General features: G+C 53.7%; 6 protein-coding genes across 6 annotated transcripts; 1 reads left to right on the top strand and 5 right to left on the bottom strand.

Moving 5' to 3' along the window:
- Positions 1-458: 458 nt before the first annotated feature.
- On the bottom strand, positions 459-1,631 carry BO94DRAFT_535246 (putative GAJ protein). Its single transcript, XM_025611737.1, has 2 exons — positions 1,571-1,631; positions 459-1,438 (listed from the first exon to the last, which is right to left on the bottom strand). Exons 1-2 carry the CDS (start codon positions 1,571-1,573, stop codon positions 791-793), a joined length of 651 nt encoding a protein of 216 aa, XP_025467357.1. The 5' UTR covers positions 1,574-1,631; the 3' UTR covers positions 459-790.
- Positions 1,632-3,608: 1,977 nt separating this feature from the next.
- On the bottom strand, positions 3,609-4,393 carry BO94DRAFT_585715 (uncharacterized protein; the record flags this gene model as incomplete). Its single annotated transcript, XM_025615711.1, has 2 exons — positions 3,609-4,198; positions 4,249-4,393. The coding sequence occupies 2 exons, from the start codon at positions 4,391-4,393 to the stop codon at positions 3,609-3,611; spliced, it is 735 nt and encodes a 244-aa protein (XP_025467356.1).
- A 264-nt stretch (positions 4,394-4,657) lies between these two features.
- On the top strand, positions 4,658-6,148 carry BO94DRAFT_556647 (WD repeat protein; the record flags this gene model as incomplete). The annotated part of the gene is made up of 3 exons (XM_025613879.1): positions 4,658-4,914; positions 4,961-5,510; positions 5,642-6,148. The coding sequence occupies 3 exons, from the start codon at positions 4,658-4,660 to the stop codon at positions 6,146-6,148; spliced, it is 1,314 nt and encodes a 437-aa protein (XP_025467355.1).
- Positions 6,149-6,172: 24 nt separating this feature from the next.
- On the bottom strand, positions 6,173-7,092 carry BO94DRAFT_535244 (uncharacterized protein). The gene has a single exon (XM_025611736.1). The coding sequence runs from the start codon at positions 6,671-6,673 to the stop codon at positions 6,251-6,253; it is 423 nt and encodes a 140-aa protein (XP_025467354.1). The 5' UTR covers positions 6,674-7,092; the 3' UTR covers positions 6,173-6,250.
- Positions 7,093-7,356: 264 nt separating this feature from the next.
- Positions 7,357-8,853, bottom strand: BO94DRAFT_556646 (MFS general substrate transporter; the record flags this gene model as incomplete). The annotated part of the gene is made up of 4 exons (XM_025613878.1): positions 7,357-7,786; positions 7,833-8,416; positions 8,470-8,576; positions 8,646-8,853. 4 exons carry the CDS (start codon positions 8,851-8,853, stop codon positions 7,357-7,359), a joined length of 1,329 nt encoding a protein of 442 aa, XP_025467353.1.
- Positions 8,854-10,055: 1,202 nt separating this feature from the next.
- On the bottom strand, positions 10,056-14,414 carry CweA (putative GPI anchored protein; the record flags this gene model as incomplete). Its single annotated transcript, XM_025608148.1, has 2 exons — positions 10,056-10,541; positions 10,836-14,414. 2 exons carry the CDS (start codon positions 14,412-14,414, stop codon positions 10,056-10,058), a joined length of 4,065 nt encoding a protein of 1,354 aa, XP_025467352.1.
- Positions 14,415-14,805: the final 391 nt, after the last annotated feature.

The following is a 14,805-nucleotide window of genomic DNA, read 5'->3' as shown; positions in this document are numbered from 1 at the left end:
GCATCATTTCTCAGCGGAATTCCAGCTCACGGCACAAAAGTCGACTAACAGAGCCCCTAACCGGGATATGAGGGGACGATGATGATATTGGGGGGGTCGAAAGGAATGGACAACCGGGGAACGCTGTGTGGATAGAGGGAAGGAAAAGGGTTGATGAGATCGGACGAGTAAAAAATCAGGCAGAGTCGGGGGTAGAAAAGGAACGGCTACAGGCGAGGGAAAAGGGGAGGAGGAGAAGAAGAAGAAGAAGAAGGTCAGCACCACAAGCCTGGGAGAGAGGGAGGGAGGGAGATGGATGGATGGATGATTGATCGATCAACGGGCGAAGATAAGCCGCCGCGCGAGGAGGAGAACGACAGCCGGCCAGGCAGTCAGGCAGGCAGTCAGTCCAGTCAAGCTTCTCTTGGGCCGTTCGTGGCTCGGCAGTTTCCACTCCTTTCCACCACTTCTGACTAAGTCTCAACCATCGGCTTAGTATGAGAAATCTTATTTACGATTCAGATGATTCTCTTTGTTGTGGTTGCTTTTCCTTGCGTTTTCTTGCCCCGTCGTGTCTGACCACTACACCATCCCTACTCCGTAGGTACATCGTACATAATCATACTAATACTACGGTGTAATAAGTACCACTAGTGGTGAGGATGCTGACGAAAATCCCCACGGCTGACGGCCCATCCAGGTAGGTCCTCCTAGCAGTCCGGAGCAATCCTCCAGGACTGCTCCGTACCAACCAGCCAGCCAGCCCCTCCACTTCCCACTTCCCACATCCCACATTCATCCACAGACACACTCACTCCAGTTCTCGCAATCCTTCCCCCTCCACATATTCCTCGTCGTAACACTCCTGCTGCACCATCCGAATCACTTCCCGGTCTCCTCCGGTCAGCTTGCCCATATACCCTTCCAAGACGTAGATGTTGTCCGTCCACATATGCGCCAGCCGTCGGTTCTCCTCCGTCTCCTCTTTAATCTGCGGCAAGCTTTTCCCCTCAGCCCTGGTCGACAACGCCAGCCATTCCCCCTGCAGCTGATGTGTCTCCCGCTCGAGCACAGCCTTCTGCTCCATCAATCTCCGGTGTTCCTCCTCTTCCTCCCCCTCTTGCACCCTGGCAGTCTTCCGCGCAAGTAATCGGGCCTCCGCGTCTTCACAGCTCCCTCGCAGCCGATCCACCTCTTTCTCGAGCCGACTCACTCGGGCCTCCCGCTCCTTCTTCTCTTCTGCCGCGAAACACCAGTACCAGTTCCCACTCCCGATCTTCTCCACACGCAGCCGGCCTTCGTCGGTCAACTCCTGAACGAACTCCTTGACCTGCATGCCGTTGATGGAGGCCACCGAGGGGAGCATCTTCTCCAGGTCCTTGAGGGTGTGGCAGGTCCCGGTGGACCGCAAATGAGAGACGATCAGTGCTTGTTTGGCGCTTTTGGAAAGTTTAGGCGGCTAGCTCGATTCCTGTTAGTTTGGGCCCTTGGGCTAGTAGATAGTTCACTTTGGCCCGCTCCTGAGTGGGCAAATGGCTGGCCTTCAGCGGCCGCCATTGGTTGCGGGGAAAAGACGGAGGCGTCGACGTACCATGGTGAGTCCAGTAGCCTTACTTACGTCTAGACCGTTGCGAGGGGTTGCTTGATACTGCTGCTGCTGCTGCTGCTGCACCCGGCGGAAGTTCGGGGACGCCGGTGCCAGTGACTGAGAGTCTGAGAGGACCAATGCCCGCCCCCCGGTCATGTGGCATCACGGCTCGCTCGCTGGCTCGGCAAAGAGCAAACAACCTGTTGTGATCATCTTCCTGGTAGCCTGGTAGGGCTGTTGGCTGCTGACTGCTGACTGCTGATTGCTGATAATCACGTTCATTCTTACAGAGTTACAGGGAACAATCGCTGCCATACATCCTATTGCCCACATTGGGTTCACCCTGGTAAACAATTTACCCTCTCCGAACCCCCGCTCGTCTCCCCTGCACACGGGCCTCCAGAGCGAGGGACCCCTAGGAGTGATCTTTGTCCCTGTAAGTCCTGCTGACCCTGTTTGGTCCCGTCATATTCATGCTACCCTCTCTAACGTGTCTTGCGCGTCGCGCTATACTTAGATAACCCGGAGTATCCACCTCACTGTCGCGCCACTACACAGTATGAGACCAGGCAGAGTTGAACACGAAAGACGATCGCCCTGGGTTTCAATGTGCAAGGGTCGGGACATCAAACAAAGAAGTCCCAAAGAGGTCAATACAGAACCGCGCTAGTTCACCGGGCCATCCTATGGCCTGCATCAATGCAACGCCATATCACCATCAAACCCTCGCCGGAGACTGGACGGAGAAATCCCGTCGTCTATTTGACCAGATAGACAGATCACGCGATGTTGTAGGACATCTACTGGATGCCGATCCTGGCGACCACCCGTTAACATCCATACATTTCCGGTCTCGTGCCGTGCGATACGACGGGTCCATACAGGGACAAGTCCAATATGCCGGTCATGGAGATAAGCAAAAGCTTGTGTCAGCCGATACCCTTGACCTCGAAATCATCGCCAGTGATGTTGATATGGGGATCTAAGACCGCCATCGATAAGGTTTTCTTGACGGCTATAGCATATCGACTTAAGCATCTTGGCACCAGCGTATGAAACCGGCTGTTGCCTGCTCGTCGACGAACACCTGTCATCATGGTGTTACTCCCTTTATCCGTCGGATCCATTGCCCCCGAGCTCCTCCTCCCTTTACCCGACTGTCGCCGTGATCCGTTTCAGTCCAGCTGCAGATGCGGCTTGCGACATGAGGAATAGCAGGCACGGAGTTAAGCCAGTGATCCGAGTAATATCCGCGGCCAAGAGACGAAAATAGAACCTTTGGCGGTTCTTCAGTAGGCACTCTCACCTAAACCGAAATGTTTCCGGGTGACGAAGCACGTGGGCAAGTGAGACGCCAAGTCTTCACCCAATTTAGGAGAATTTCGGCGCTGCCTCTCAAAAGTACATTGTCCATTTGACATTAGGCTATTTGATACAACGTGCATTCCGGAGCATCCAGCCCGGAAGTCGAGGAATTCTGGGGGATGGAGAATCAGGTATGATAGCGCCCACTGCGTGCATGGAGATGATGGTCTGGTCCAATCAAGGTTCAACGGCATTCCAGAAGGGCACCAGCCAAGACCTTGGCCTGCGCCATCGGACGATGATGATCTTGGGCTAAGGTTACTGATGTGCAACATGCGTAGGGCACGGCTCGTGACTGAAAACAGGGCTGAGCTAAGGTGGCAATCCGTAAACTAAGCGACAACTGTCCTTTATGGGCAACAATGTCCAGTTGACATCAAAGTGGGCATCGTACTATGCTCAGTGCATCATAGTCTAGTGGCTTGGGGGAGATACGAGAATTCTGAAGCCCCCACGGCTGAGAATTTGTGGACTAATCCCTGGCTGTACTCCCTTCAACATCATGCGCCCCAACCCCTGATTTCGCTTCCCGTCGAACGCAAAGGCATGAGTTGGTCTGCGGACACATTGATTCTGGTACCTCAACCCCGCATGGAGGCTAAAAGGCTAGAACTTGGGACGCAAGGATGCGGTTTCACCACGCCACATGTGAAGGACCCTTGCTTAGCATGCTAGACTACCATCTTTCATCGGCTTCCGTGTCAATGTCAGTTGCGGAAGTCATCCGACGACCCAATTTGCGTTTCTTGGGCCGCCTCTTCTTGACCACGCTCTCGAGGTCATCACCCGAGCTTGCCATGGTGCTACTCTGTCCGGTATTCGCCCTTTTCCGGCCCATCTTACGGCTGACTCGCGGGACCAAGGGATCCTCGTCAGACACGGCTTCCTCTCCCTCCACCAGGACCATATCTCCAGTCTCACCCAAAGACTCCTTGGCCATCTCCTCCATCAGGATACCCATGGCTATCAAGGCCGTCTCATCCATGCTCTGATAGTCGTCACGTCCTCGATCAATCGTTGCATGGTCATAGTAATCCGCCGAGTAGGCGTGAATCGCCTCGAGGAGATCCGAGCTGGGAAGAGGACGGCTGGGCGGGAGAGACTCATGCGCAAAGTAGAAGTCGTTCTCCTCGTATCGCGTCGGAGCGTTTTGTCGGCGGAATAGAACCTCTTCCGGCCGGACTGGACGGGTACTGGAGGAGGCCGTAGCGCGGTATTTGGAGGGATAAGGAGCCAATGGCAGAAAGCCATGGTAATTCACCCGCCCTAGAGACCGTCAGATTGGAGGTACAGAGGCGAGTCAAATAAGGACCAACCAGCAACGGCATCGTAGACAGTGGCCTGTCGCCTCTGTCGCCTGGCCGCAAGCTCATCCTGTTGGTCCGGGGCCTCGGGGACGTCGGGCAGTGGAGGCTGGACGAAAGAATTCTGGCTTAATGCAAGGGATTTGCCGTAGGACATAGTCCCGGATTCGCTAAGGCCGCCCGTGCGAAAGCATCAGGAAGCGGTGGTTCCCAAGGACTAGATGGCTGGAGGACTCCGCCGGGAGAAAGCAAGTGATAGCTCCGAATCTCTTTGCGACCCCCGCAGATTTTCCCTCCAATCCCGGCTTAACCTTTCTCCGGGCGGTGTCGGATAGCGTCATCCTCCTTCGTTCACTATCTACTTACTATCTAACTCAGTCTCGACAGGATAACTAACCACGCGAGGTTTGCAGCCTGATGAATGAATTCATATCTGCTTAATCGGGCTCTGGGGTCCATCAGTCCGTCGACCTTCCATGTCGCTCAGACTTCCCGGCTTATCCAGCACCTCGAGCCGGCCCCGGGCATTCGCTTCTCTTCGCGTAAAGACATCCCAGCGGGAGATCGAGCTAGGAATGGCTCTCCTGCTGCGATTACACAGCTTGGCCTAGATGGTGAAATATTTGCACATAAAGCGGGCGTAAATGTGCTCGCGATAGACCAATATGACGGCCGATTGTATGTACCCCCGACCTGGTGTCTGACTCGTGTTAACGATAGGCAGCATGGTCTCTGGAGGGGCAGACCCTTCAGTGCACTTGTGGGATCTCGAGACACGAGGCTCAGATCTGAACCACGTACATCATTCGGTTGCGTCTGTCAACAAAGCCTCCCATGAAGATGCCCACACCCGTGCCATCACCTCCATCTCAATATATCCCTTCGATCCCACTCCGTCTACGATTCTGACAACCTCGTATGATGGCACTCTCAAGCTGTCAGTTCTAGCGCCAGGTGCCATTACTCCGGTGCATACTTTCAATCTGGATTGCACGCCATATACCCATTCATTATCATCCAATCCAAATTCCCCACTGCTCATTGCAGTAGGCACCTCGGAGAAGCCCGTCCGATTACTTGACCTCCGCTCTGGTTTATCTACACATGGCCTGCCTGGGCATGATTCTGCCGTTCTTTCCGTATCGTGGGCACCTCACCAGCCACACATCCTGGCCTCTGCATCGGCAGATAGCAGAGTGATTCTCTTCGACATCCGTCGTGGGGGGCACAATTCAGCCATAGCTGCCCTAGACATGGATGATGCTGTCGGCCTTGTCCGCCCGGGGGCATCCACTCATCTTCCAAAAGTCGTCTTGCATTCTTGCCTCGCGCTCGAGCCCATAATGGCGCCGTGACCGGCGTGCGGTGGACCTCCAATGGTACACATTTAGTGACCTCTGGACAGGACGCTCGGATCCGTGTCTGGAAATCCGACACTGGTGCAAACACCTTCGTACATTTTGGCCCGAGGGTGCGGAACAGCGCGACCGCGCATCTGGCCGAAAGGGCGCCGCTGATAGTACCGAGAGGAATGGTCATGCCAGGCCAGGAAACCCTCTTGTGGCCGAATTTCAATGACCGAGACGATCGGGGAGAAATCTTCATGTTTGACCTCCACGAGGGGACATTCGTTAAGCTGCTCCGTGTTCCAGGCCTTATGATCGGCCGCCAGCAGTTCCAAGGGCGCACCAGTGCCCTGAGCGCTGCACGAATCAACTCCCTCGCCTGGCGCGGCAACGGTGCCTCCGGCGAGGGCCTCGAGATGTTTTCCGCTCATGGCGACGGTACTATTCGCACCTGGGTCTCACGAGAGCCCGAGGGAGAGCCCGATGAAGCCGACGAGGCTGAACGAGCGGACCGCAAACGGAAACGCGATGTTCTAGATGAGATCTACCGAGGATTTATAGGCTGACCACCCGTCTTACGTCCATATCATTATAGTACAGAAACAGTAAAATTCGTTCATCTATAGTACATCATGTCATATCAAGCATATCCCAGATACGCCTATCATTTATTCGTTTCGGATCTGATGTTCGCCAATGGCATCCTCATCCTCCGCGGCAAACCGGTCATAAGCACTGCGGTTCAGGTTGGAATGCTTCAAGTTCCTGGACTCGCCCTTGGCGCCAGGGTGGTTGGTGCCAATAAGATTTCTCTTGGATTCGCCTTCTGCGGGAAAAGAGTTTCCGGTGCCGGTGATGACCTCGCCCGAGGCACCCATGTCTCTGGTGCTGCGCGGCATGTCGGTGGCGTTGTCGGCGGCGAAAGCGGAGGTGGGATGAGCGACACCGTAGTTGTCGAACTGCGAATCTTCGGATCTTTGGTCTGGGCGAGGAACGGAGGGGATGGTGTTCATGATGCCTGCATCATTGGGAATGCGAGTGCCCTGGGGGGCCATGTCTTCGAGTCTGCCGCCACGGTGAGGAGAAGACATTTTGATGGTAAGATGTGGTTTTGATTGTTTCTTGAAGGATTCGTGTGTAAAGAGGTATGATTGTAGAGTGGTTGCTAGAGTCTGATTTCGATGGTTGATAGAGCATGGGTTGAGATGTGGTTTATATGGCGGGTTGTTGGGGTTGTGCTGCATCTGATGTCACCGTCCACTTCCCGGATCGACTCTGGGTCCATGATGAGACTATGATATCAGCGATACTCCCACCACGCATCCAAGGCCAGGGATGCCCAAATCTATGATGAAAGAAAAACTGGAGTAATCGACTGATCTCGCCCACCTTTTCGAAACCCTTGATCGATCTCGGTTCTGGACTTTGAAGTTGAGGGCAAATCGTCCCTAAGGTACCCGCAATGGCAGCCCCGTCAACAGAATCGCATCCGAGCATTCACTGAGGCTTGTTCCCTACAGGTACGCCATCCATACTCAAGCCACTTTCTTTGCCGTTCTCTCCTGGCAATTGGACTCGATAGCGTCATAAGTGGCCAATTATGACTCAGCATTGGTGCTTCTGTAGCCAATCAGACATCATACTCATGGTCGACTGTCTCCAACAACACGCACCTATGAACATTGGATCATTCTTTCACGCTTAATGGCTAGCGGCATCACATAGTATCCTACCGATGTGGAATGTCTTAATCTACAATCAACAAATTGAATCGTCAACGTTTGGCTTGCAGAACAAACCCGGTCTGCAGCACCCGTGTACCCAGCACCAATACACTACCAACAAGGATAAGCACGCCCGAGTAAAGCTTCATTCCCCAATATGATCCGTCACCATGTACCAGGATAGCGCCCGCAATGGGCCCCGTTACAAGACCGGCGATTGACGCGAACATGAAGTTTACGCCACTCCAGTATCCGATCTCCTGGGGCGGGGCGATGCATGCGACCATGGCGACAACCAGGGAAAAGTAAGCCCCCGAGGCGATTCCAAACAGTACATCAAATACGATGATGGCGGCGTTGCTAATGGCGGGGATCCAAAGTGCAAGTACGAGGATGCCAGTGCAGACAGAGAACGAGATCATAGTATTATACGTGCCGATTTTGTCTGCGAAGACACCGGAGAGCGTCCGTCCAACGATGCTACAACATGTCAACATCAGACTGCCAGCATGGGAGTGACACATACCTTCCCGCATTCTGCATGGGCACCAGCCACTGTCCTAAATTGGGCCGCATGCCCGCCGCCAATGCCGATGTGATTATGTAGTCGAGTGGAACCCACATGCCAAGGGTTAACAAGACGCTACCTGACACGAGCAAGACCATCTTCACATCCCGAAGCGGGCGCAGAAGGCTCTCTCTATTCAGGGGCTCTGGGCATGGCGGCAATCGTGCTCTGATGGTAAGGTTGGCGATGATGAGCAGGAATAATAGCAGGAATGCAACACTTCGCATGGCCCAGCCAAAGCTAGCTTTATCAATAAGTCGACTAACCATGACGGGGAGGATAACACCGGAGATGCCTGCGCCTGAGGACATGATCCCGTATGCTGCGCCGAGTCTTTTGTTAAACCAGCTGGGAATGATGCTCAAGGCCGGCTGAGCGATGGCACTGAGGCCTATTGAACTGCAAATTCCCTGCGCGAGCAGCACCTGATAGTACTCTGTGGAGATGGAGGTCATTATAAGCCCGAAGATATGCAAAAATGAGCCGGCAATCACCACCACGCGTGGCCCAAGAGTGTCGTTGAGCCGTCCGACAATAGGGCCCTGCATTTCTCCGTCAGTATATGGGTATTAAGATCTGCACCAGATATGCTTACCAAGCCAAGCATAAGAAAGACCTCGAGTGAGGGAATCCAGGAGATTGTGCTCGCCGAGTACTGTGGGAACAAGACAGTTTGATAGTAATCTTGAAAGACACCAACACCTATCACATTACATTCTGATCAGCAAGCAAGATTCTCAACCCTTCTTCAGCATCGGTACAACGACATACTATGAAGCCACCCATAACAGCTAAACATCGCACACCATGCACCCAGCACAACAAGCCAAGCCGTCACTCCACCATCCGGTGGAAGTTCATCTGTTTGCGCCTCTTCGATATCCGGCGTCGACAGTGGCCGACTACCTGAGCTTCCGTCCTGCGCGGTGTCCTTGAACTCTGCCTGCGCATGTTGAACATCACTAACCGATATAGACATATTGATTGACACAATGAAGTCAGATGAGAAGAGAACGATGGGTGATGACACATCGAAGAACCATCTCAAATATTCTCACGGACGAGATATAACAGCAAAGCACACTCAGCACTACTTAGATCGTCTATTGACATCATCAACCTTAATCTACAGCATGCATTATCAACATGTATCTGTCCTGTGACACCGTTAGCCGATCCTAACTACGCACTATAGCTATCCTACATCAATTAACCAACCCTATAGACAAACACAAAACAGCTTTTAATATAACCTTTATATTCCTTATCCCAAACCCCATATTCCCCTCTTAATAACATATATAATAATTCTAAAAGAAGCATTCATCTAAACCACGAACACAATCTTTCGAACACCCAAGATATATCTATCAATCACGCACGCTACCGAACCCACCTCAACAACCCACCTCTATACTAAGCTAGTAGTTACCTACATACGCACATGCAAAATCAACACAAGCACCACAATCTCCAATGCTGTGTAACCCTCCCTCCCTATCATACACCCTACCCACCCTACCCACAATCATCCTCCTCCCCCCAAAAACATAATTTACTAAACAACCCAATCTTCCCAACCTATCTCCAATTCACATTAGATACAAATCTAGCCTCTAAACATGAGTATGAGTTACGCAGCGCAGTCGGTTATATGGATAGACCAGAGCTCTTGATGATTACCTGTGTAGTCTGATTATAGTGTGAATGGTGGCTGGCTGATGGCTACATGGATGATCATCGGAGTTTATGATGAATTGTATACGCGCCTATGGAGAGATGCCATATAGTCGGTCGGTCAGTGGGGGTCGGTGGATCGGCGATGTGCATTGCATCGCGTTGCGGTTGCAGCTGGTGCATGTGCAGGTGCGGCAGGGAGATAAGAGGTGATCGGGTGCCGCGGTGGTGGTAGCTAATAAGCGAGGGAGATAGGAGGGGAGTGGAGTGACGTGGGTGGGTTACGTGTAAACACTTCGACTTCTTTTTACATAGGTAGGTAGGTAAATATAGACAGATGGACTGTTGGTTGCTATGCTGGCTGGGATATGTTTACGGATGATACGGAGATATACTATGGTAGAGAATATTCATAAGTTGACAACCTAATAATTAACAAAAAAGCAAATAACAATCGTATATGGCATTCTGGGGAATTGGCATTAAGATATAAAGGAAGGTCGTTTACAGAACGAGAGCCAGGAGAGCCACCAGACCGGCAACGATCGGGAAAAGGCCTGTAGGAGACACCTGTGCACCGGCGCCAGTGAACATGATGGTGTTTGACGAAGGAAGGGCGGAAGAGGAGGAGAGTGGCAGGTTGTAGCGGAATGATGGCAAGGCATCGACGCCGGTGGGACGAGACGAAGGTGCGGCGATGCTGCTGGCTGCGACATGGAACGTGTCGGTAGGGGCAGGCACAAATACAGGGATCATGTGGAATGTGGAAGCCTCCTGGATGGTGATGGTTGATGCGATGGTGTCCACGTCGAACGGGTCGGTCGGGGCAGGGGCCGCGACGGCAGCGTTGGTGGCCTCAGCCACCGGGGGTTGTGCCGCAGATGACGCACTGTTGTCAACCAGGTTGTGGGCTTCCGCGATGTCGGGGCTGAAGAATGTAGATCCGCCACTGGGCTCGACTACTTCGGCTTCGTTGTATACGGGGGTGGACTCGGAAGCCGAGGTGTTGTCGGCGGGGGCATTGTATGCTGGGGCAGATGCAGCGGCGACGCCGGTTTCTTCAGCCGGTGCGTTGTATACTGGTGTAGATGCAGCAGCGACACCGGTGTTGTCTGCCGGCGCATTGTAGGTCGGGGTAGATGCAGCGTCAACTCCAGTATCTTCGGCGGGTGCGTTGTAGGCTGGAACCGACGGAGCAGCAACACCGGTGTTTTCGGCCGGCGCATTGTAGGCTGGGGTTGACTCGGCACTGGCTTCCGACGCTGGCGCAGGAACATTGTCCACGGGAGCGTACTGAACTGTAGACTCAATAGCCGCTGGTGCCTGGTAGACAGGGGTCGATTCCACAGTAGCTTCAGTAGCCTCGGCTGGAGCATTGTAGACAGGTGTGGAGGCGGCAGCCACAGGTGCATTGTAGGCAGATGTTTCTTCAACGGCCCCGGTGGCCTCCGCCGCAGGGGCATTATACGCAGGAGTGGCATGCTGGTGATCGGCAACCGCACCCTTGGTAGGCTCACTGTTCAAAGTACGAGTGATGGTGTGAACAACTTCATGGACGATTTGGGAGGAGCAGGGCTGGGTCTCGGTGCCATGCGTCTCTGTCTGGTCCGAGGTCTGCTCAGTGGCATGACCAATCCCCTGGTCAGTGCCCTGGTCAGTGCTGTGAACAGGAGCAGAACTATGGCCCGAGTCTGCATGACCATGGTAATCAGGGTGCCCATGGTACGGGTCCACAACGGTGTCGTGTACATCCTCACTAACGGAGTGGTCATCACTGGAATATTCATTCGTCTCTTTTCCATAAGCATTTGTGATTGGAATGACTGCCGAGTTTCCTGTGTCCACTCCTGAAACACCGCTGATAAGACTGTCTTCGGCGCGATGATGATGGCGATGCGGGTCATTGACCAAGGTATCCTTGATGTCAGCATCGACAGAGTGATCATCAGCATGAGCCTCATTGACCTCCGAGGAGAATGTGTTGGTAAAGGGGAGGGCAGCGCTGTTCCCCGTATCAATTCCTCCCGCACCACTGATCAAGTTCCTTGCGTGATGGGGACGCGCATGGGGATGACCATGAGGTAACTGATCGACAACAGTGTCTTTCAGATTCGCATCGACGGAATGGTCATCTGCATGAGCCTCATTGACCTCGGAGGAGAATTCGTTGGTAAAGGGGAGAGCAGCGCTGTTCCCTGTATCAATTCCTCCAGCACCACTGATCAAGTCTCTCGGGTGGTGGGGGCGCGCATGAGGATGACCGTGAGCTGACTCATCGACAACAGTGTCTTTGAGATTGGCATCGACGGAGTGGTCATCCGAGCTTACTTCATTGACTTTGGAGGAAAACGAATTGGTGATCGGAATTGCTGCAGAATTTCCAGTGTCGATCCCTCCCGCGCCACTGATGAGATCGCGTGGCAAATGCGGGTGGGGGTGAGCGTGATGAGGCGGCGCCGGTTTCACCAGGGTGTCTTTGATATTGGCGTCAACAGAGTGATCATCCGAGCTAACTTTGCTAACCTGCGATGTGGCAACGTTGGTGATGGGGAGAACAGCCGAATTGCCGGTATCAACACCGCCGGCACCACTGATTAAATCACGTGGTCCATGGGGGTGAGGATGATGAGGAGAGGTGGGGGCGACGACTGTATCCTTGACATCCACATCTGCTGCGTGATCGTCGGAATGTGCTTCACTCACTTCATTCGAAGCTACATTGGTGATGGGGATGACTACCGAGTTGCCTGTATCGATACCGGACGCACCACCAAAAAGATCGCGGGGACCATGCGGGTGATGACCATGGACCTTTGGATCGACAACTGTATCCTTGACATTGACGTCTGCCGAGTGGTCATCTGAGTGTGCCTCACTCACTTGGTTCGATGCCAGGTTAGTAAAGGGAAGAGTTGCCGAGTTGCCAGTGTCGATACCGGAAGCACCACTGATAAGATCACGCGGCACATGCGGGTGGTGATGACGAGAGGCCGGATCGATGACTGTGTCCTTGACATTGACATCCGCAGAGTGATCGTCGCTTGAGTGGTCATTATAAGACGAGGCGAATTCGTTGGTAATGGGAAGAACCGCCGAGTTCCCAGTATCAATTCCAGAAGCTCCAGAGATCAGATCCCGAGGGACATGGTGAGGATGGTGATGATCCGGTGGTGCAACCACGGTATCCTTGGAGTTGACATCCGCAGAGTGGTCATCCGACGAAACCTCATTGTCCGAAGAAGCGAACGCGTTTGTAATGGGAATAACAACCGAGTTACCAGTGTCAATGCCCCCAGGTCCGCCAAACAAGTCCCGGCCATGGTGAGGATGATGGACTCCTGGACGTACCAGAGTGTCCTTGAAGTCTGCATCCACGGAATGATCATCTGATGAGTACTCATTCACAGACGAGGAAAATCCATTGGTAATGGGAATGGCAGCGCCGTTGGCAGTATCCACACCTGAAGCCCCTCCAAGCAACGTTGGGCCCCCGGCTTCCCCGCGAACGTGATGATGGGGGTGAGTGAAGTCCCGGTGATGTTCGGGGTCCACAATCGTCTTGTCCTTGTCGAGCTTGACTGAATGATCGTCCGCGCTGGCTTCGTTGACGGTTGATGAAAAGCCATTAGTGATGGGGATTGCGGCAGAGTTGCCGGTATCGATGCCTCCTGCGCCGCTGATGAGGTCCTCGTGCACCCTCCTCCAGTGGTGGTGGTGGCGGTGGTCTTCAGGATGCACGACTGTCTTGTCCTTGTTCACGTCGACTGAGTGATCATCCGAGTGTTTCTCAGACACCCCAGAGCTAAAGGTATTCGTGATAGGCACGGCTGCTGAACCGCTGGTATCCGTACCATGAACGCCGCCGATCAAATCCGCTTCTTCCCGGGGCCAGTGATGCGGTCTGTGATGAGCTCCATCCACCACAGTCTTGTCCTTGTTCAGATCCACTGTGTGGTCATCCGCATGAGCCTCGTTCACGGCCGAGGAAAAATCGTTTGTGATGGGTATGGCCGCAGAATTGGCAGTATCAATACCATGAGTGCCACCAATCAAATCAGGTTCCCCGCGGGGCCAGTGGTGATGAGGTCGGTGGTCACTGTCCACAACCGTCTTGTCCTTGTTCAGGTCTACCGAGTGGTCATCCGCGTGGGCCTCATTCACCCCCGAAGAAAATTCATTTGTGATGGGAATCACGGCCGAGTTACCCGTGTCAATACCGTGAGCCCCGCCAAACAGCTCAGGCTCCTCACGGGGCCAGTGATGGTGAGGACGGTGCGGTTCGGGGTCGACAACCGTCTTGTCGTCATGGACCGCAGCCGAATGATCATCCGAATGGGCCTCGTTGACAGAGGACGAGAAACCATTCGTAAGTGGTAAGGCCGCTGAGTTGCCGGTATCAATTCCACTTTCTCCACCGATCAGATCGTCGACGCCTCGCGCCTTGTGGTGGGTTGGTTCATGCGGATGGGGGTGATGACCATGGTCAGGTTTCAGGACCTTGACGTTGTCTTCGTTGATGTCGACCGAGTGGTCACCTTGGTGGGACTCGGTCACCGAGGTCGACTCCACGTTCGTCTCTGGGTGATAGTACTGAGCTCCAGTATCCTTTCCGTCGATCTCTTCCCTGACCCAGTGGTGTCCAGGGTGGCCAGGGCGGCCATGGGGTTCCACAACCTTCTTCTTCGCATCCACATCCGCCGAGTGGTCATCCGAATGCGCCTCGTTGACGCTGGACGAAAAGCCGTTGGTGATAGGGACGGCGGCGGTATTGCCCGTGTCCACACCACCGGCACCCGATATCAACTGCGCTTTAGCTACAGTGGCCAGCATGGCGATGGAGATTCCGCCCTGAAGTCCCTTCATGTTGCTGGAGGATTACAAATCGTAGTGAGCTTGAATGCGATACAATACAAGTCGAACTGGAAGTGATCAATGAATGACTTCGGCCAATAGGCCAAGGGAAGATCAGGTAGAAGGAACGAAACCACAGAAGGACCACAACGAAAGAATGACCAGATTCTGTAGGATAGGGAGCTCCTTGGAGGACCAACGGCCCCTGTTGCACCTTTTATTTTCGATCCTCTCGGAGCACATTTTCTTTGGTATGCTGGTGTCTTCCAACCCGCGCGACAAACAAAGGCAATGTTTTGGTCGGAGAATGCCTCCAGGAATGGTTGAGATCGGGGCCAATGGCCACGGAGGGACCATGTGCCCGGGCGTCTCAGGAGACATCCTCCTAAAGAATCGTCAGCAT

This window comes from Aspergillus sclerotioniger (genome assembly GCF_003184525.1).
Source record: "Aspergillus sclerotioniger CBS 115572 chromosome Unknown BO94scaffold_14, whole genome shotgun sequence".
In the NCBI taxonomy this organism is placed as follows: domain Eukaryota; kingdom Fungi; phylum Ascomycota; class Eurotiomycetes; order Eurotiales; family Aspergillaceae; genus Aspergillus; species Aspergillus sclerotioniger.
The sequence above is the reverse complement of the archived record's forward strand: the minus strand, read 5'-3'. Positions and strand labels throughout refer to the sequence as shown.